Here is a 22612-nt window from a genome sequence, read left to right as displayed (position 1 = left end):
GCAGAGCATGCAAGACGAACCAGGAATCTCACAGAACTGGAAAATGTCTCCAAGGAAGAGCAGAGCATGCAAGATGAGCCAGGAATCTCACAGAACTGGAAGACATCTCCAAGGAAGAGCAGTGCATGAAAGATGAGCCAGGAATCTCACAGAACTGGAAGACGTCTCCAAGGAAGAGCAGTGCATGCAAGACAAGCCAGGAATCTCACAGAACTGGAAGACTTTTCCAAGAAGAACAGTGCATGCAAGATGAACCAGGACTCTCACAGAACTGGAAGACGTCTCCAAAGAAGAGCAGTGCATGCAAGACAGGCCAGGAATCTCACAGAACTGGAAGACGTCTCCAAGGAGAGCAGTGCATGCAAGATGAGCCAGGAATCTCACATAACTGGAAGACAGGCCAGGAATCTCACAGAACTGGAAGACATCTCCAAGGAAGAGCAGTGCATGCAAGATGAGCCAGGAATCTCCCAGAACTGGAAGATGTTTCCAAGGAAGAGCAGTGCATGCAAGACGAGCCAGGACTCTCCCAGAACTGGAAGACGTTTCCAAGGAAGAGCAGTGCATGCAAGACGAGCCAGGAATCTCACAGAACTGGAAGACATCTCCAAGGAGGAGCAGTGCATACAAGACAAGCCAGGAATATCACAGAACTGGAAGACATCTCCAAGGAAGAGCAGTGCATGCAAGACGAGCCAGGAATCTCACAGAACTGGAAGACATCTCCAAGGAGGAGCAGTGCATACACGACAAGCCAGGAATCTCACAGAACTGGAAGACGTCTCCAAGAAAGAATGGCGGAAAACGCCTCAAACAAGAAATTAAAGACTCTTGGCTGCTGCAAAAAGCGCACATGGAGCGGTCAGACATTTAGTGTTTAGAGACCATCTGTATTTAGGTCGCCTTCACGTGGTCTGAGGCTTATTCCCTCTTTGATTCACAGTTAATACCGTACGTCCTTTACGTTTTTATTGTTTACAGCAATATCGGATTTCACGTATCATTAATCGCATTGTGCATGGAAATGTGTGAACTCAGCCTCAGAAAGTCCAAAATAACTCTGAGTTCGATCCCACAAACATATTTTTTACTTAATTTCCTAGTTAATGAATTTCCTTTTCTTTTGGTCAGTGGTATTTCCCATTTTATTCCAGTTCTAAGCTGGAGCCGCTCGTCCGACTCCGAATCACTGGATGCAGATAAAGGCCCAGACACGCGCCTCTGTGTGGAAACAATCCGCATTACTAGCTGGTTTATATTCAATGCTTCTGCGTCACCATCTGGGGGCCTGGTGTCTCCACCACCATCTGGAGGCCTGGTGTCTCCACCACCATCTGGGGGCCTGGTGTCTCCACCGCCATCTGGAGGCCTGGTGTCTCCACCGCCATCTGGAGGCCTGGTGTCTCCACCGCCATCTGGGGGCCTGGTGTCTCCACCGCCATCTGGAGGCCTGGTGTCTCCACCGCCATCTGGAGGCCTGGTGTCTCCACCACCATCTGGAGGCCTGGTGTCTCCACCACCATCTGGAGGCCTGGTGTCTCCACCACCATCTGGAGGCCTGGTGTCTCCACCACCATCTGGAGGCCTGGTGTCTCCACCGCCATCTGGAGGCCTGGTGTCTCCACCACCATCTGGGGGCCTGGTGTCTCCACCACCATCTGGAGGCCTGGTGTCTCCACCACCATCTGGGGGCCTGGTGTCTCCACTGCCATCTGGAGGCCTGGTGTCTCCACCGCCATCTGGAGGCCTGGTGTCTCCACCGCCATCTGGAGGCCTGGTGTCTCCACCACCATCTGGAGGCCTGGTGTCTCCACCACCATCTGGAGGCCTGGTGTCTGCACCGCCATCTGGGGGCCAGGTGTCCGCACCGCCATCTGGGGGCTAGGTGTCCGCACCGCCATCTGGAGGCCTAATGTCTGTGCCACCATCTGGGGGCCTGGTGTCTCCACCACCATCTGGAGGCCTGGTGTCTCCACCACCAACTGGAGGCCTGGTGTCTGCGCCGCCATCTGGAGGCCTGGTGTCTGCACCGCCATCTGGGGGCCTGGTGTCTGCACCGCCATCTGGAGGCCTGGTGTCTCCACCACCATCTGGAGGCCTGGTGTCTCCACCACCATCTGGAGGCCTGGTGTCTCCACCACCATCTGGAGGCCTGGTGTCTCCACCGCCATCTGGAGGCCTGGTGTCTGCACCGCCATCTGGGGGCCAGGTGTCCGCACCGCCATCTGGGAGCTAGGTGTCCGTACCGCCATCTGGAGGCCTAATGTCTGTGCCACCATCTGGGGGCCTGGTGTCTCCACTACCATCTGGAGGCCTGGTGTCTCCACCACCATCTGGAGGCCTGGTGTCTGCGCCGCCATCTGGAGGCCTGGTGTCTGCACCGCCATCTGGGGGCCTGGTGTCAGCACCGCCATCTGGAGGCCTGGTGTCTCCGCCGCCATCTGGGGACCTGGTGTCAGCACCGCCATCTAGAGGCCTGGTGTCAGCACCACCATCTGGGGACCTGGTGTCAGCACCGCCATCTGGAGACCTGGTGTCTGTGCCGCCATCTGGGGGCCTGGTGTCCGCACCGCCATCTGGGGACCTGGTGTCTCCACCGCCATCTGGAGGCCTGGTGTCTGCACCGCCATCTGGGGACCTGGTGTCAGCACCGCCATCTGGAGGCCTGGTGTCAGCACCGCCATCTGGAGGCCTGGTGTCAGCACCGCCATCTGGAGGCCTGGTGTCAGCACCGCCATCTGGAGGCCTGGTGTCAGCACCGCCATCTGGAGGCCTGGTGTCAGCACCGCCATCTGGGGGCCTGGTGTCTGCATCGCCATCTGGGGGCCTGGTGTCAGCACCGCCATATGGGGGCCTGGTGTCAGCACCGCCATCTGGGGGCCTGGTGTCTGCATCGCCATCTGGAGGCCTGGTGTCAGCACCGCCATATGGGGGCCTGGTGTCAGCACCACCATCTGGAGGCCTGGTGTCAGCACCGCCATATGGGGGCCTGATGTGTGCGCCGCTGGAGCACATACTGTATATACAGGGAATAATGATGGCGTCACTTACATACATGAGCGCTCGCTTCATCACACGGCTGATGTCTCGCCTCCACTCAGGAATGTCCGGGTTATAATCATCAAGGTTTGGTGAAAACGACAATCGCAGCGACTGAAACTGCTCTGTAATCAGGGAAGGATAAAGGGTTAACAATGGCGGAAAGAGCAAAAGACAGTAATATTCAGACTGTAGTTACTGTGTGTGCTGGGAAAATGATGAGACAACAAATACAGCGGAGACATCATCTCAGAGAAAGAAAGAAAGGTGAGGAAAAAAAGAAAGTAAGAAAGAAAGATGAGATAGAAAACAGAAAGAAAGAGAAAGAAAGCGAAAGAAAGAAAAAGAGAGGATAAACAGATAAAAGAAAGAGAAAAAGAAAAAGTGAAAGGATAAGAGAGAGAGAAAGAAAGATAAATAAAGAGAGAAAGAAAGAAAAAAGTTTGAGAAAGAAATGAAAGAGAAAAGAGAAAAAGAGAAAAAAGAAATAAAGATAAAGAAAAAAGAATGAGAGAGAAAAGAAAACAGGAGAAACAAAGAAAGAGAAAAAGAGCAAGAAAGAGAAAGAAAGACGAGAAGAGAGAGGAAGACAGAAAGAAAAAGAAAAGAGAGAGATGAAGAAAAAGAATGAAAGAAAGAGAAAGAAAGAAAAGAACAGAAGCAGACACAGCAGACACTTCCCCTCTCAGCTGCGATCTCTCTGCTCTCTCCTCTCTCTATGGAGGAGGTTTCGCCGCTCTCTCGCAGCTTCTCGCTCGTGTGTGAACACAGATGTAGAATAAGAGAATTGTTTTCTGCCTGTAAATGTGTGGCTCTGACATTGAGCAGGAAGTCTCCGCGCCCCGCTCGCTCCGCTGCTCGGCGGAGTCATCACTCCGGGGAGATAATTATCCAATTAGTCGGCAAACAAGGTAAAATGTAGGTGCAGTCACATTTAATGGAAAGTTGGTTTGTAAAATGATCATCTTGTGTAAATGTGCAGAGATTTACTACAATTATTGTTATTAGGGTAATGTCGGGTTTAGGTGCACAGATGAGCGCTGCTCCTGCTGCTGCTGCTGCTGTTTTGGCAGCAGGTGTCGGATGCCGGTAATGTTAATATAAGGTTGTAGGTAATTTTAGGATTGATGCCGGTAATTATTAACCTTTCAAAAACTTGTTACATTTCATAATAGTCTATTAAACAACAGTGTGACTGGAAAAAAAAAAAAAAAAAAATATATATATATATATATATATATATATATATATATATATATATATATATATATATATATATAACTGATTGTCCACCTGATATCATTTTTAGTTCAGAAATGTTGCGCTAAATCTGTATCTTTTTATCAGTCCCAGCTTAGTTTTCTTCTACAGAGCAATAAATCCCATCCCATGCAATGATTTAGAAATAAATGATAAAATAGTGTTCCTGCTGCTGCCACTAGAGGGAGCACACTGCATACAATAGAGGACAATGTATAAATAATGAGCAGTGAGCTCCTTCTAGTATAGAAAAAAGCAGAAAGAGAAAAAGAGTAGAGAGAGGAAAGAAAAGAATAGAAGAGGAGTATAGGAGGAAGCAGAAGAAGAGGAATAGAGAGGGAAAAGAGAAGAAGAGGATATTAGGAGGAAACAAAAAGGAGAGAAAGAAGAGAAATAAAGAGTGAACGGAACAGAGAAGAAGAGGATATTAGGAGGAAACAAAAAGGAGAGAAAGAAGAAAGGGAATAGAGAGGGGAGGGAATAGAGAAGAAGAGGATATTAGGAAGAAACAGAAGGAGAAAAAGAAAAAAAACAAGATGAAGTAAAGTAAAAGAAGTAAAAAGAAGAATGGAAGGTGGAAGAAGAGTGAGTAAAGGAAATGAAGCAAAAAGACAAAGGTAAAAGCACATGATAAGGGTGAATCTGAAGACAGGAAAGAAGAAGAAAATGTAGAGGAAAAAAGAAAAGAGGAATAAGGAGAAGAAGATGAAGGAAAATGAAGTTGAGTGACAAGAAGAAGAAGAAATAATGGAAAAAAAAAGAAGAGAAAAGAGATGAAACTGAAGAAGAATAGAAAGAAGAAAAACAAGAAATAGAAGAGGACGGCATAGAAGAGAATGTAGAGGAGGAGAAAGAAAAAAAGAACAGGAAGAAAAAGGAGAAGAGGAGAAATGAGAAGATAAAGAAGTAAAAATGGGTAGAAGAAGGAAAGATGGAAAAAGAAAGGAAGAGGAAGAAAAACAACAAAGATGAAAAATGAAAAAATAAGAAGCAGAAGAAGAATACTGATATTCATATGTTTTTAGGAACCTTAAATTGAAATCTACAAAGTATCAGAGGAGGATAATATTTAATATTACAAAGGATTTCTGGAAGCCAAGACCATAGATATGTAATGTGGATAAGTGTGGGGTCAGGAAATACAATGTATAAGATGTCACTGAGAAAGACCTGAGTGTCTGGGGGGACGGAAAACTCAACTATAGTGACCAGCGTCAGCCAGCTGCTGCCAAGGCTAATGAAATAATGGGAAGTATTAATAGAGGCCGAGACGCTCCTGACCAAAACAAAGCTTTACCCCTATACAAGTCACTAGAGCGGCCGCCTGTATATACTGGGTACAAGGACTCCAGAGTATAAGAAGGACAGAGTGCAGTTATATACTGGGTACAGGGGCTCCAGCATATAAAGAGTTCACAGTGCACTAATATACTGGGTACAGGGACTCCAGAGTATAAGCAGGACAGAGTGCACTTATATACTGGGTACAGGGGCTCCAGAGTATACGGAGGACAGAGTGCACTTATATACTGGGTACAGGGGCTCCAGAGTATAAGGAGGACAGAGTGCACTTATATACTGGGTACAGGGACTCCAACGTATAAGAAGGACAGAGTGCACTTATATACTGGGTACAGGGGCTCCAGAGTATAAGGAGGACAGAGTGCACTTATATACTGGGTACAGGGGCTCCAGAGTATACGGAGGACAGAGTGCACTTATATACTGGGTACAGGGGCTCCAGAGTATAAGGAGGACAGAGTGCACTTATATACTGGGTACAGGGACTCCAACGTATAAGAAGGACAGAGTGCACTTATATACTGGGTACAGGGGCTCCAGAGTATAAGGAGGACAGAGTGCACTTATATACTGGGTACAGGGGCTCCAGAGTATAAGGAGGACAGAGTGCACTTATATACTGGGTACAGGGGCTCCAGAGTATAAGGAGGACAGAGTGCACTTATATACTGGGTACAGGGGCTCCAGAGTATAAGGAGGACAGAGTGCACTTATATACTGGGTACAGGGGCTCCAGCGTAAAAGGAGGACAGAGTGCATGTATATACTGGGTACAGGGGCTCCAGCGTATAAGGAGGACAGAGTGCACTTATATACTGGGTACAGGGGCTCCAGAGTATAAGGAGGACAGAGTGCACTTATATACTGGGTACAGGGGCTCCAGAGTATAAGGAGGACAGAGTGCACTTATATACTGGGTACAGGGGCTCCAGAGTATAAGGAGGACAGAGTGCACTTATATACTGGGTACAGGGGCTCCAGCGTAAAAGGAGGACAGAGTGCATGTATATACTGGGTACAGGGGCTCCAGCGTATAAGGAGGACAGAGTGCACTTATATACTGGGTACAGGGGCTCCAGAGTATAAGGAGGACAGAGTGCACTTATATACTGGGTGCAGGGGCTCCAGAGTATAAGGAGGACAGAGTGCACGTATATACTGGGTACAGGGGCTCCAGAGTATAAGGAGGACAGAGTGCACTTATATACTGGGTACAGGGGCTCCAGAGTATAAGGAGGACAGAGTGCACTTATATACTGGGTACAGGGGCTCCAGAGTATAAGGAGGACAGAGTGCACGTATATACTGGGTACAGACGCTCCAGCGTATAAGAAGGACAGAGTGCACGTATATACTGGGTACAGGGGCTCCAGAGTATAAGGAGGACAGAGCTGAACTGGAGAGGGTGCAGAGAGGAGCAACCTGGGTTATTAGGGCAATGAGTGACTTGGAGGAGACGGGTTATCAGAATTGGATTTTTTCTGTCTAAAAAAACAAAGGCTGATTGGCTTCTTACAATGTACAAATATATGTGGGGACAGTACAGAGATCTGTATAATGAGCTTTTTCATTCAGGCCTGCAACAGGGACAAGGAGGAATCAGATTCTGGGGGGAAAGAAGGATTAATCCTCATCCCAGCTGGAGATTCTTTACTGTAAATGAGAGTATGCATTCTTTAGTGTAAGAGGAGTGAGATTCTGCATACTTTACTGTGTTAGCAGTGAGACTGTGGATTCTCTACTGTATGAGCAGTGAGACTATGGATTATTTACTGTCCGAGCACTGAGACTATGGATTCTTTACTGTATTAGCAGAGAGTCTATGGATTATTTACTGTATTAGCAGAGAGTCTATGGATTATTTAGTGTATTAGCAGAGGGACTATAAATTCTTTACTGAATAAGCAGTGAGACTATGGATTCTTTACTGTAATAGCAGAGAGAGACTATGAATCTTTTCCATTTTGAGTGGTAAGACTATGAATTCTTAACTGTAATAGCAGAGAGACTATGTATTCTTTTATGTACTAGAGGTGAGACTATAGATTCCTTAATGTATTAGCAGTGAGACCAAGTGTTATTTACTGTATGAACAGAGAGACTATGGATTATTTACTGTACCAGCAGTGAGACTATGGATTATTTACTGTTTGAACAGTGAAACTATGGATTCTTTATTGTACAAGCAGTGAAACTATGTATTTTTACTATGTTAGCAGAGAGACTATGGATTCTTTACTATATTAGCAGACGGACTATGGATTATTTACTGTAATAGCAGTGAAACCATGGATTCTTTACTGTTTGAACAGTGAAACTATGGATTCTTTATTGTAAAAGCAGTGAAACTATGAATTTTTTACTGTATTAGCAGAGAGACTATGGATTCTTTACTGTATTAGCAGAGCAACTATGGATTATTTACTGTATTGGCAGAGAGACTATGGATTATTTACTATATTAGCAGAGAGAATATGGATTCTTTACTGTATCAGCAGAGACTATGGATTCTTTACTATATTGGCAGAGAGACTGGATTATTTACTGTATCAGCAGAGAGACTATGGATTATTTACTGTATCAGCAGAGAGACTATGGATTATTTACTGTATCAGCAGAGAGACTATGGATTATTTACTGTATCAGCAGAGAGACTATGGATTCTTTACTGTATCAGCAGAGAGACTATGGATTCTTTACTGTATCAGCAGAGAGACTATGGATTCTTTACTGTATCAGCAGAGAGACTATGGATTCTTTACTATATCAGCAGAGCAACTATGGATTCTTTACCGTACGAGCAGGGGGACTGTGGATTCTTTACTGTACGAGCAGGGGGACTGTGGATTCTTTACTGTACGAGTAGGGGGACTGTGGATTCTTTACTGTACGAGCAGGGGGACTGTGGATTCTTTACTGTACGAGCAGGGGGACTGTGGATTCTTTACTGTGCGAGCAGGGGGACTGTGGATTCTTTACTGTACGAGCAGGGGGACTGTGGATTCTTTACTGTGCAAGCAGTGAGATTATGTAACTCTTTGCTTCATGATGTTGCCTGGATGCCTTTGTTAAATAATATAACATTACTGGTTCTGTGCACTGGATTCTGTGATGGACGTTGATCCAGGGAGCATGTGGAGTTGGGAAGGAGTTTTTCCCTATATATGGGGCAATTAGCGTCTGCCCCCTTTCTCCTCCTCTGGATCGACCTGTTAGGCTATGGGCTGCACTGGATGGGAGTTGTGTCCTCCGTCCACCTTGGCACGGAGCCCTCCTCCCCGTCTCGTCTCCCGGGGGTCTTGCGCACTCACCGTACACGGCGATGGTCTTGGTGTCCTGCAGGATGCTGCTCCCCGCTGACACCTGCACCGTGATGCTGTTCATTCCCTCCACAGCGAAGGTGAATGAGATGCTCCTGTCCAGCGTGATGAGCGGCTGCGGGAGAAGGAGACACAAAGCTGAGTTACCGGCTCACAACCCGCAGCCTCGCCGTCATCTGCAGCCGCGCGCAGCATCGCCCTGGGACTTCTGCTCTTATCTTCTAGAAAAACATGGTACTGAGGAAAATAATTGATGTTGCGGAGTTCTTTTTTTTTGGCAGAATCCGGCACGGGCCTGTTTGTTGCAGGGAGGATCTGCCGCTCATCATGACACAGATAACAAACAGCCGGATACATCTACACAAGCCGTCTGCGGAAAGGAAAGTGCCGCCACTATGGGACCTCACCGAAATGAAATATGTGGCTTTATACATTATTTTTATTTTGCTCTGCAATCCTTATCAGTCTGAGATTGAGCCTCCCCCGAATTCAGACCGGCAATGACTGCAAATAACTAACGAGGGAAAGAAAAAAAAGGGAAGAAACTGGAAATAAAAAATAAAGAAAAATTGATAAATAAATATATTAATACATAAGAAATGTAACCATTTTAGTGATCAGAAGAGTTTTGGAACAATGGAGTAGATTTATTATCCTGGTCCTAAATATGGACAGTATAAAACTAGATGAGACGGGCAGTGGTGTGCTGAGACGGACAGTGGTGTGCTGAGATGGGCAGTGGTGTGCTAAGACGGGCAGTGGTGTGCTGAGACGGACAGTGGTGTGCTGAGACGGGCAGTGGTGCGCTGAGATGGGCAGTGGTGTGCTAAGACGGGCAGTGGTGTGCTGAGACGGACAGTGGTGTGCTGAGACGGGCAGTGGTGCGCTGAGATGGACAGTGGTGCGATGAGATGGGCAGTGGTGTGCTGAGATGGGCAGTGGTGTGCTGAGATGGGCAGTGGTGTGCTAAGACGGGCAGTGGTGTGCTGAGATGGGCAGTGGTGTGCTGAGATGGGCAGTGGTGCGATGAGATGGGCAGTGGTGCGCAGAGATGGGCAGTGGTGTGCTGAGATGGGCAGTGGTGTGCTAAGACGGTCAGTGGTGTGCTGAGATGGGCAGTGGTGCGATGAGATGGGCAGTGGTGCGCAGAGATGGGCAGTGGTGTGCTGAGATGGGCAGTGGTGTGCTGAGACGGGCAGTGGTGTGCTGAGATGGGCAGTGGTGTGCTGAGATGGGCAGTGTTGCGCTGAGATGGGCAGTGGTGCGCTTAGATGGGCAGTGTTGCGCTGAGATGGACAGTGGTGCGATGAGATGGGCAGTGGTGCGCTGAGATGGGCAGTGTTGCGCTGAGACGGGCAGTGGTGCGATGAGATGGGCAGTGGTGTGCTGAGATGGGCAGTGGTGTGCTAAGACGGGCAGTGGTGTGCTGAGATGGGCAGTGGTGTGCTGAGATGGGCAGTGGTGTGCTAAGACGGGCAGTGGTGTGCTGAGATGGGCAGTGGTGTGCTGAGATGGGCAGTGGTGTGTTGAGATGGGCAGTGTTGCGCTGAGATGGGCAGTGGTGTGTTGAGATAGGGAGTGGTGCGCTGAGACGGGCAGTGTTGCGTTGAGATGGGCAGTGATGCGCTGAGATGGGCAGTGGTGTGCTGAGATGGGCAGTGGTGTGCTGAGATGGGCAGTGTTGCGCTGAGATGGGCAGTGTTGCGCTGTGATGGACAGTGGTGCGATGAGATGGGCAGTGGTGCGCTTAGATCGTGTCATGGTTCGCCTCCCTGTCCACATGGCTAGGGGGCGGAGCCGTCTCTCAGGCCTCACTTCCGGCCCCTGGATGCCTTAAAAGCTGACACTTCCAGTGAACCAGCGCCGGCTATAAGCTTAGCTCTGCTTTGCCTGTGATTGCTGGTCCTGTGAGTGATATCCTGATCTGTCCGTTCCTGTGCCCCCGTGCCCTTGTCTGTGTTCCATCCCCTGGTCATCCCTCCTGTCCTGTGTCCCCCCTCCTATCCCCCACTCGGTTGCTTCCTCGGTACTGACCTTAGCCTGACTTTGACTTCGCTTCTGCTCGCTCCTCCGGTCCTGCTTCTGCCCGTACGGTGTTTGACCCAGCCTGTCTGACTATTCCTCACAAACCCTGCAGTTCTGCCTCTCAGCTGTGCTGATTAGGCAGTGCATGAGAACGCTATGCATTTCCTTCCTGGTTCTCATAGCTCTGTGTAGTGTCGTCTGCTGCAGAGCTCTGGCTCCCCCTGGTGGCAGCATTACAGATGGGTAGTGGTGCGCTGAGATGGGCAGTGGTGCGCTGAGATGGGCAGTGTTGCGCTGAGATGGGCAGTGTTGCGCTGAGATGGGCAGTGGTGCGCTGAGATGGGCAGTGGTGCGCTGAGATGGGCAGTGGTGCGCTGAGATGGGCAGTGGTGCGCTGAGATGGGCAGTGTTGCGCTGAGATGGGCAGTGTTGCGCTGAGATGGGCAGTGTTGCGCTGAGATTGGGAGTGGTGCGCTGAGATGGGCAGTGTTGCGCTGAGATGGGCAGTGTTGCGCTGAGATGGGCAGTGTTGCGCTGAGATGGGCAGAGGTGCGCTGAGATGGGCAGAGGTGCGCTGAGATGGGCAGTGTTGCGCTGAGATGGGCAGTGTTGCGCTGAGATGGGCAGTGTTGCGCTGAGATGGACAGTGTTGCGCTGAGATGGGCAGTGTTGCGCTGAGATGGGCAGTGTTGCGCTGAGATGGGCAGTGTTGCGCTGAGATGGGCAGTGTTGCGCTGAGATGGACAGTGTTGCGCTGAGATGGGCAGTGTTGCGCTGAGATGGGCAGTGTTGCGCTTAGATGGGCAGTGTTGCGCTGAGATGGGCAGTGTTGCGCTGAGATGGGCAGTGTTGCGCTGAGATGGGCAGTGTTGCGCTGAGATGGGCAGTGTTGCGCTGAGATGGGCAGTGTTGCGCTGAGATGGGCAGTGTTGCGCTGAGATGGGCAGTGGTGTGCTGAGATGGGCAGTGTTGCGCTTAGATGGGCACTGGTGGTGCAGAGTGATACAATTGCGGTATCTTGATTGACACTTTAGACACTTTTCCTTCCTTTTCAAGCCACTGACCTTATGTAAAATATTTAGCAAAATTGTCTAGAGTGCGGCAACAAATGTGTCTAAAATGTGATAAATCCACTGCAAGGCACAAATTCAGCAGAATTATAACAAATTTTGCTTAAAAACTGTTCCCTATTATCTGGAGATCCTAAATAAAATGTAAACACCGGGGAGCGAAAAAAGTATAAAATCAGAATTCAGGGGACAGAGAAACTAGAGATAAGTAGATGCAATCTCTGCTGACGCCTTTAGTTCATGTGTTTATGGAGCCGCATTTTCTGCTGTAAATTGTCCTCAGTTTGTATTTTGTTGCTTTTAAACCTCCTACAGTAGAGTCCTGTGCGCACCTCGCTGTTATTTCCGAGCCACCAGACGTAGGTCAGCGTCCCCACGTTACTCGGCCACAGAACCACCGAAGCGTTGACCTCCTTGTTCTTTGTGGTGACAAAGGGTAAAATCAAGTGAATGTGCTCCAGGGGGGCTGCGAAAAAAAAGACACCGCATTCATCAAAGTGATCTGGACATGATTAAAAGGAAAGAGATCTCAGATGAGAAGAGAAATATGGGGGAAAGCAAAGTATCTGCAGAAATATGGGGGACAGCACAAAAATACCGCGAGGAAAGAGGCGCCAGGTGAAGCAATACTGCCCTCTACTGGAAAAACGGGAAATAGCAGCCTGACAAGGAGGGCGCTTGTATAGTCAGATGGAACAGGCTAATGTCATCATTTGCTACAATGTAAATGTTTAAATAAATACCAATGCGGCCAACCAAAATCCCATGTAACGCATTCACCCAGCATCAGAAAGAGGCAGCACAATATATCAGTGCTACAATTATCAGGGTTAACGATACAGACGGCTCAGGGGAAACTATTAGAGCGGTGAATGAGGATAGGGTGGAGTCAGAGGTACGGCTAGGATTAGGGCTAGGGTTACAGCTTCTAGGCTCAGAATTAGGGCTAGGGTTAGGGCTAGTGTTACAACTAGAGCTAGGGTTACAGCTTCTAGCTCCGAATTAGGGCTAGGGTTACAGCTTCTAGCTCAGAATTAGGGCTAGGGTTAGGGCTAGTGTTACAGCTAGGGCTAGGGTTACAGCTTCTAGCTCAGAATTAGGGCTAGGGTTACAGCTTCTAGCTCAGAATTAGGGCTAGGGTTACAGCTTCTAGCTCAGAATTAGGGCTAGGGTTACAGCTTCTAGGCTCAGAATTAGAGCTAGGGTTACAGCTTCTAGCTCAGAATTAGGGCTAGGGTTACAGCTTCTAGCTCAGAATTAGGGCTAGGGTTACAGCTTCTAGCTCAGAATTAGGGCTAGGGTTACAGCTTCTAGCTCAGAATTAGAGCTAGGGTTACAGCTTCTAGGCTCAGAATTAGGGCTAGGGTTACAGCTTCTAGGCTCAAAATTAGAGCTAGGGTTACAGCTTCTAGGCTCAGAATTAGGGCTAGGGTTACAGCTTCAAGGCTCAAAATTAGGGCTAGGGTTAGGGTTAGTGTTACAGCTAGGGCTAGGGTTACAGCTTCTAGGCTCAGAATTAGGGCTAGGGTTATGGTTAGCGTTACAGCTAGGGCTAGGGTTACAGCTTCTAGGCTCAGAATTAGGGCTAGGGTTACAGCTTCTAGGCTCAGAATTAGGGCTAGGGTTAGGGCTAGTGTTACAACTAGAGCTAGGGTTACAGCTTCTAGCTCCGAATTAGGGCTAGGGTTACAGCTTCTAGCTCAGAATTAGGGCTAGGGTTACAGCTTCTAGCTCAGAATTAGGGCTAGGGTTAGGGCTAGTGTTACAGCTAGGGCTAGGGTTACAGCTTCTAGCTCAGAATTAGGGCTAGGGTTACAGCTTCTAGCTCAGAATTAGGGCTAGGGTTACAGCTTCTAGCTCAGAATTAGGGCTAGGGTTACAGCTTCTAGGCTCAGAATTAGAGCTAGGGTTACAGCTTCTAGCTCAGAATTAGGGCTAGGGTTACAGCTTCTAGCTCAGAATTAGGGCTAGGGTTACAGCTTCTAGCTCAGAATTAGGGCTAGGGTTACAGCTTCTAGCTCAGAATTAGAGCTAGGGTTACAGCTTCTAGGCTCAGAATTAGGGCTAGGGTTACAGCTTCTAGGCTCAAAATTAGAGCTAGGGTTACAGCTTCTAGGCTCAGAATTAGGGCTAGGGTTACAGCTTCTAGGCTCAAAATTAGGGCTAGGGTTAGGGTTAGTGTTACAGCTAGGGCTAGGGTTACAGCTTCTAGGCTCAGAATTAGGGCTAGGGTTATGGTTAGCGTTACAGCTAGGGCTAGGGTTACAGCTTCTAGGCTCAGAATTAGGGCTAGGGTTACAGCTTCTAGCTCAGAATTAGGGCTAGGGTTAGGGCTAGTGTTACAACTAGAGCTAGGGTTACAGCTTCTAGCTCAGAATTAGAGCTAGGGTTACAGCTTCTAGCTCAGAATTAGGGATAGGGTTACAGCTTCTAGGCTCAGAATTAGAGCTAGGGTTACAGCTTCTAGCTCAGAATTAGGGCTAGGGTTACAGCTTCTAGCTCAGAATTAGGGCTAGGGTTACAGCTTCTAGCTCAGAATTAGGGCTAGGGTTACAGCTTCTAGGCTCAGAATTAGGGCTAGGGTTACAGCTTCTAGCTCAGAATTAGGGCTAGGGTTACAGCTTCTAGGCTCAGAATTAGAGCTAGGGTTACAGCTTCTAGGCTCAGAATTAGGGCTAGGGTTACAGCTTCTAGGCTCAAAATTAGGGCTAGGGTTAGGGTTAGTGTTACAGCTAGGGCTAGGGTTACAGCTTCTAGGCTCAGAATTAGGGCTAGGGTTACAGCTTCTAGGCTCAGAATTAGGGCTAGGGTTATGGTTAGCGTTACAGCTAGGGCTAGGGTTACAGCTTCTAGGCTCAGAATTAGGGCTAGGGTTACAGTTTCTACCTCAGAATTAGGGCTAGGGTTAGGGCTAGTGTTACAGCTAGGGCTAGGGTTACAGCTTCTAGCTCAGAATTAGGGCTAGGGTTACAGCTTCTAGGCTCAGAATTAGGGCTAGGGTTACAGCTTCCAGCTCAGAATTAGGGCTAGGGTTAGGGCTAGCGTTACAGCTAGAGCTAGGGTTACAGCTTCTAGGCTCAGAATTAGGGCTAGGGTTACAGCGTCTAGCTCAGAATTAGGGCTAGGGTTAGGGCTAGTGTTACAGCTAAGGCTAGGGTAACAGCTTCTAGGCTCAGAATTAGGGTAAGGGTTACAGATTCTAGCTCCGAATTAGGGCTAGGGTTACAGCTTCTAGCTCCGAATTAGGGCTAGGGTTAGGGCTAGTGTTACAGCTAGGGCTAGCGTTACAACTTCTAGGATCAGAATTAGGGCTAGGGTTACAGCTTCTAGGCTCAGAATTAGGGCTAGGGTTACAGCTTCTAGCTCCGAATTAAGGCTAGGGTTACAGCTTCTAGCTCAGAATTAGAGCTAGGGTTACAGCTTCTAGCTCAGAATTAGGGCTAGGGTTACAGCTTCTAGGCTCAGAATTAGAGCTAGGGCTACAGCTTCTAGCTCAGAATTAGGGCTAAGGTTACAGCTTCTAGCTCAGAATTAGGGCTAGGGTTACAGCTTCTAGCTCAGAATTAGAGCTAGGGTTACAGCTTCTAGGCTCAGAATTAGGGCTAGGGTTACAGCTTCTAGGCTCAAAATTAGGGCTAGGGTTAGGGTTAGTGTTACAGCTAGGGCTAGGGTTACAGCTTCTAGGCTCAGAATTAGGGCTAGGGTTACAGCTTCTAGGCTCAGAATTAGGGCTAGGGTTATGGTTAGCGTTACAGCTAGGGCTAGGGTTACAGCTTCTAGGCTCAGAATTAGGGCTAGGGTTACAGTTTCTACCTCAGAATTAGGGCTAGGGTTAGGGCTAGTGTTACAGCTAGGGCTAGGGTTACAGCTTCTAGCTCAGAATTAGGGCTAGGGTTACAGCTTCTAGGCTCAGAATTAGGGCTAGGGTTACAGCTTCCAGCTCAGAATTAGGGCTAGGGTTAGGGCTAGCGTTACAGCTAGAGCTAGGTTTACAGCTTCTAGGCTCAGAATTAGGGCTAGGGTTACAGCGTCTAGCTCAGAATTAGGGCTAGGGTTACAGCGTCTAGCTCAGAATTAGGGCTAGGGTTAGTGCTAGTGTTACAGCTAAGGCTAGGGTAACAGCTTCTAGGCTCAGAATTAGGGTAAGGGTTACAGATTCTAGCTCCGAATTAGGGCTAGGGTTACAGCTTCTAGCTCCGAATTAGGGCTAGGGTTAGGGCTAGTGTTACAGCTAGGGCTAGCGTTACAACTTCTAGGATCAGAATTAGGGCTAGGGTTACAGCTTCTAGGCTCAGAATTAGGGCTAGGGTTACAGCTTCTAGCTCAGAATTAGGGCTAGGGTTACAGCTTCTAGCTCAGAATTAGGGCTAGGGTTACAGCTTCTAGGCTCAGAATTAGGGCTAGGGTTAGGGTTAGCGTTACAGCTAGGGCTAGGGTTACAGCTTCTAGGCTCAGAATTAGGGCTAGGGTTACAGTTTCTAGCTCAGAATTAGGGCTAGGGTTAGGGCTAGTGTTACAGCTAGGGCTAGGGTTACAGCTTCTAGCTCAGAATTAGGGCTAGGGTTACAGCTTCTAGGCTCAGAATTAGGGCTAGGGTTACAGCTTCTAGCTCAGAATTAGGGCTAGGGTTAGGGCTAGCGTTACAGCTAGAGCTAGGGTTACAGCTTCTAGGCTCAGAATTAGGGCTAGGGTTACAGCGTCTAGCTCAGAATTAGGGCTAGGGTTAGGGCTAGTGTTACAGCTAAGGCTAGGGTAACAGGTTCTAGGCTCAGAATTAGGGCTAGGGTTACAGCTTCTAGCTCCGAATTAGGGCTAGGGTTACAGCTTCTAGCTCCGAATTAGTGCTAGGGTTAGGGCTAGTGTTACAGCTAGGGCTAGGGTAACAGGTTCTAGGCTCAGAATTAGGGCTAGGGTTACAGCTTCTAGGCTCAGAATTAGGGCTAGGGTTACAGCTTCTAGCTCAGAATTAGGGCTAGGGTTACAGATTCTAGCTCAGAATTAGGGCTAGGGTTACAGCTTCTAGGCTCAGAATTAGGGCTAGGGTTACAGCTTCTAGGCTCAGAATTAGGGCTAGGGTTACAGTTTCTAGCTCAGAATTAGGGCTAGGGTTAGGGCTAGTGTTACAGCTAGGGCTAGGGTTACAGCGTCTAGCTCAGAATTAGGGCTAGGGTTAGGGCTAGTGTTACAGCTAAGGCTATTGTAACAGCTTCTAGGCTCAGAATTAGGGCTAGGGTTACAGCTTCTAGCTCCGAATTAGGGCTAGGGTTACAGCTTCTAGCTCCGAATTAGGGCTAGGGTTACAGCTTCTAGCTCAGAATTAGGGCTAGGGTTACAGCTTCTAGGCTCAGAATTAGGGCTAGGGTTACAGCTTCTAGGCTCAGAATTAGGGCTAGGGTTAGGGTTAGCGTTACAGCTAGGGCTAGGGTTACAGCTTCTAGGCTCAGAATTAGGGCTAGGGTTACAGTTTCTAGCTCAGAATTAGGGCTAAGGTTAGGGCTAGTGTTACAGCTAGGGCTAGGGTTACAGCTTCTAGCTCAGAATTAGGGCTAGGGTTACAGCTTCTAGCTCAGAATTAGGGCTAGGGTTAGGGCTAGCGTTACAGCTAGAGCTAGGGTTACAGCTTCTAGGCTCAGAATTAGGGCTAGGGTTACAGCGTCTAGCTCAGAATTAGGGCTAGGGTTAGGGCTAGTGTTACAGCTAGGGCTAGGGTTACAGCTTCTAGGCTCAGAATTAGGGCTAGGGTTACAGCTTCTAGCTCAGAATTAGGGCTAGGGTTAGTGTTACAGCTAGGGCTAGAGTTAGGGCTAGTGTTACAGCTAGGGTTAGGGTTACAACTTCTAGGCTCAGAATTAAGGCTAGGGTTACAGCTTCTAGGCTCAGAATTAGGGCTAGGGTTACAGCTTCTAGCTCAGAATTAGGGCTGGGGTTACAGATTCTAGCTCAGAATTAGGGCTAGGGTTACAGCTTCTAGGCTCAGAATTAGGGCTAGGGTTACAGCTTCTAGGCTCAGAATTAGGGCTAGGGTTAGGGTTAGCGTTACAGCTAGGGCTAGGGTTACAGCTTCTAGGCTCAGAATTAGTGCTAGGGTTACAGTTTCTAGCTCAGAATTAGGGCTAGGGTTAGGGCTAGTGTTACAGCTAGGGCTAGTGTTACAACTTCTAGGCTCAGAATTAGGGCTAGGGTTACAGCTTCTAGGCTCAGAATTAGGGCTAGGGTTACAGCTTCTAGCTCAGAATTAGGGCTAGGGTTACAGCTTCTAGCTCAGAATTAGGGCTAGGGTTACAGCTTCTAGGCTCAGAATTAGGGCTAGGGTTACAGCTTCTAGGCTCAGAATTAGGGCTAGGGTTAGCGTTACAGCTAGGGCTAGGGTTACAGCTTCTAGGCTCAGAATTAGGGCTAGGGTTACAGTTTCTAGCTCAGAATTAGGGCTAGGGTTAGGGCTAGTGTTACAGCTAGGGCTAGGGTTACAGCTTCTAGCTCAGAATTAGGGCTAGGGTTACAGCTTCTAGCTCAGAATTAGGGCTAGGGTTAGGGCTAGCGTTACAGCTAGAGCTAGGGTTACAGCTTCTAGGCTCAGAATTAGGGCTAGGGTTACAGCGTCTAGCTCAGAATTAGGGCTAGGGTTAGGGCTAGTGTTACAGCTAGGGCTAGGGTTACAGCTTCTAGGCTCAGAATTAGGGCTAGGGTTATAGCTTCTAGCTCAGAATTAGGGCTAGGGTTAGTGTTACAGCTAGGGCTAGAGTTAGGGCTAGTGTTACAGCTAGGGCTAGGGTTACAGCTTCTAGGCTCAGAATTAGGGATAGGGTTACAGCTTCTAGCTCCGAATTAGGGCTAGGGTTACAGCTTCTAGCTCCGAATTAGGGCTAGGGTTAGGGCTAGTGTTACAGCTAGGGCTAGCGTTACAACTTCTAGGCTCAGAATTAGGGCTAGGGTTACAGCTTCTAGGCTCAGAATTAGGGCTAGGGTTACAGCTTCTAGCTCAGAATTAGGGCTAGGGTTACAGATTCTAGCTCAGAATTAGGGCTAGGGTTACAGCTTCTAGGCTCAGAATTAGTGCTAGGGTTACAGTTTCTAGCTCAGAATTAGGGCTAGGGTTAGGGCTAGTGTTACAGCTAGGGCTAGGGTTACAGCTTCTAGCTCAGAATTAGGGCTAGGGTTACAGCGTCTAGCTCAGAATTAGGGCTAGAGTTAGGGCTAGTGTTAGAGCTAGGGCTAGGGTTACAGATTCTAGGCTCAGAATTAGGGCTAGGGTTACAGTTTCTAGCTCAGAATTAGGGCTAGGGTTAGGGCTAGTGTTACAGCTAGGGCTAGGGTTACAGCTTCTAGCTCAGAATTAGGGCTAGGGTTACAGCTTCTAGCTCAGAATTAGGGCTAGGGTTAGGGCTAGCGTTACAGCTAGAGCTAGGGTTACAGCTTCTAGGCTCAGAATTAGGGCTAGGGTTACAGCGTCTAGCTCAGAATTAGGGCTAGGGTTAGGGCTAGTGTTACAGCTAAGGCTAGGGTTACAGCTTCTAGGCTCAGAATTAGGGCTAGGGTTACAGCTTCTAGCTCAGAATTAGGGCTATGGTTAGTGTTACAGCTAGGGCTAGGCTTACAGCGTCTTGGCTCAGAATTAGAGCTAGTGTTACAGCTAGGATTAAGGCTAGGGTTACAGCTATTAGCTCAGAATTAGGGCTACGGCTACAGCTTCTAGCTCAGAATTATGGCTAGGGCTACAGCTTCTAGCTCAGAATTATGGCTAGGGCTACAGCTTCTAGCTCAGAATTAAGGCTAGGACTACAGCTTCTAGCTCAGAATTAAGGCTAGGGCTACAGCTTCTAGCTCAGAATTAGGGCTAGGGCTACAGCTTCTAGCTCGGAATTGGGGCTAGGGTAGCTCAGAATTGGGGCTAGGGTTACAGCTTCTAGCTCGGAATTGGGGCTAGGTAGCTCAGAATTGGGGCTAGGGTTACAGCTTCTAGCTCAGAATTAAGGCTAGGGTAGCTCAACATTAGGGCTAGGGTTACAGCTTCTTTCTTAGAATTAGGGCGTGGGTAGCTCAGATTTAGGGCTAGGGTTTCAGCTTCTAGCTCAAAATTAGGGCTAGGGTTAGGGTTAGCGTTACAGCTAGAGCTAGGGTTACAGCTTCTAGGCTCAGAATTAGGGCTAGGGTTAAAGCTTCTAGCTCAGAATTAGGGCTAGGGTTACAGCTTCTAGCTCAGAATTAGGGCTAGGGTTAGGGCTAGTGTTTCAGCTAGGGCTAGTGTTACAGCTTCTAGGCTCAGAATTAGGGCTAGGGTTACAGCGTCTAGCTCAGAATTAGGGCTAGGGTTAGGGCTAGTGTTACAGCTAGGGCTAGGGTTACAGCTTCTAGGCTCAGAATTAGGGCTAGGGTTACAGCTTCTAGGCTCAGATTTAGGGCTAGGGTTACAGCTTCTAGCCCAGCATTAGGGCTAGCTAACAAATGTATTGTGCGGGACAATCACTGTGGGTTTTAGTACTTGATGGATAACTCATATTATTGCGCACAGTTATATGCCAGGGTTATGTGAAGTGAATGAGGTTTAGTGCTTGGGTTAGAATTAATGTTAGGGTTAGGATTATATTCCAAGATGGAGGTTAGGATTAGGATCAAAGAACAGGAGCACTGGATACAATATAACAATTAGTTACATATTGTAGCTATTTACGTCATGACTTTGTAACAAGATGATAAATGGATGACGGCGGCTTCACGTGTACATGTAATGTGGACACAGGCACGCAGTGATCTCTATGGGGGACACCATGAGACCATGGATCCCATGAACTCCTGAAACTCATTTTGTAGACCCTATAGTGGCGGATGTCTCTCACACAGGAGGTGATTGCTGAAGATGAAAAATACATATTGACAAGATAGACACTTCATATCGTGCCAATATGAATAGTATAAGGCTGTGCCCAAATTAATATTGCCAAACAGAGATCACATAAATGATGCCACATTGTGCCCACATCACCTGCAGTGTGCCAAGGTGCTCAGTACCAACTGGGCCAAGAAAATAAGTGCAACATTGGGTCCAACTATTTACATTTATATAATGTTCAAATCAATGATACCAGACTGTGCCCATATGATGTGTCCTATATAGCAGCCATATAGTGTCAATATATTTCTGCCATACATTGCTTATATGTCTTCAGAGTAGGAGGAGAAAGAGAGGTTAATCCCGCTCAAATAAGATGTAGAAATGTTGATAAACTAATCACTCTTTTATTCCATAGGTCTACGCGTTTCGGGGGTGTAAAAACCTCTTCCTCAGGACCAAAATATCAACAACCAATTGTTGATATTCTGGTTCTGAGGAAGAGGTTTTTACACCTCGAAACTTGTAGAGCTATGGAATAAAAGAGTGATTAATTTATCAACATTTCTACATCTTATTTGGCGGATTGTGCGGGATTAACCTCTCTTTCTCCTCCTACTCTGAAGACATCTCCACGTGGGGCCGCGGCAGCCGCCATTATCTCATGCTATCTATGGTGGTTGTGACCCTTCACGACCACAATCGGTGAGTGTATTATTTTATATACTAACCTGTTGCTTATCTGGTAAAACCTTATTAGCGCTTCTGTTTTTTAGCTATATCAATACATTGCTCATATGAAAGATGCCACACATTTAAGCCTATCCCATAAAATGCCACACTGTGCCAATATAAATAGCACACATTTGTGCCTGAAGTTTGGGTGTAAAGGGTGAAATAAATACAAAGTCGATACCAATAGTTCCAGAACGTGCCGAAATGATGTGTCCCATATACAATATACTGCATAGTGCACGTGTGTATAGCGCCCGCCATGGTACCGCAGAGTTCACAAATAAACAGTGACCTACACATTGCCCTCAATTCATCATTTGAGTTTTTTTTGTTTGGTCACTTTTCTTTCTTGCCTTTGACTAAATATTTAAAAATAACTCAAAAATTTGGTGCAAAGTGAAAGAAAATGTTCTGTAACATTTTTTGTGACTTTTTGTAGCTACAAAGTTATTCAAATTTCACCCAAAAAAGTGCAACAAAATATCTATCGAGGGGGACGGGAGAACATCGGCAACACATTCTGCAACTTTCCAAAAAGTAGCGATTGATGGATCAGGCGAAAATATCTGGAAACCCTTAACTCTGCCCCCCGAGGTGAATAAGGAAAGCCAAAAAAGCCGAATGCATGCAATGGATTTAGGGGAATGCGCACGTGGAAAGATGAATGTGGAAATAAAAAAAGGCGGAAAACAACGAAAAACGATCAAAGACAGGCGCAAAGGCGATAATGGATTGTGTCCGTAGACTTTGGGCATCAAGTTTTTAAAAGGACAGGGCACCGAAACGTCTGATAGATGTGAGTGACCCCGCCAGGACCTGCACCCCTATACAGAAAAGGGGCAAGGAAGAGAGGAGAGGCCGCCACATCTGCATGTCACCATTCACTCCTATGGTAATGTCGAGAATTACTCCCAAACCTCCCATAGAAGTGAGCGGAGGCTTCATGTGCCGGACAGGACCCCACTGTTCACATGAAGAGGGAACCGGCATTTATCAGACATGAAGGGGCTGTGCCGTCTGATGGGCACTAGGTG

The 22612-nt window shown here is 47.7% G+C and overlaps 1 protein-coding gene across 1 annotated transcript in view; it reads right to left on the bottom strand.

Annotated features, from left to right (window-relative positions):
- SORCS1 (sortilin related VPS10 domain containing receptor 1) overlaps window positions 1-22612 on the bottom strand; it is an 807859-nt gene that overhangs the window by 56784 nt on the left and 728463 nt on the right. The window contains 3 exon segments of the mRNA XM_075348232.1: window positions 3052-3164; window positions 8913-9036; window positions 12349-12482. Coding sequence (XP_075204347.1) covers window positions 3052-3164; window positions 8913-9036; window positions 12349-12482 — 371 coding nt within the window.

Source organism: Anomaloglossus baeobatrachus, chromosome 5, assembly GCF_048569485.1.
Source record: "Anomaloglossus baeobatrachus isolate aAnoBae1 chromosome 5, aAnoBae1.hap1, whole genome shotgun sequence".
Lineage (NCBI taxonomy): Eukaryota > Metazoa > Chordata > Amphibia > Anura > Aromobatidae > Anomaloglossus > Anomaloglossus baeobatrachus.
This window is presented reverse-complemented; position numbering and strand designations above follow the sequence as displayed.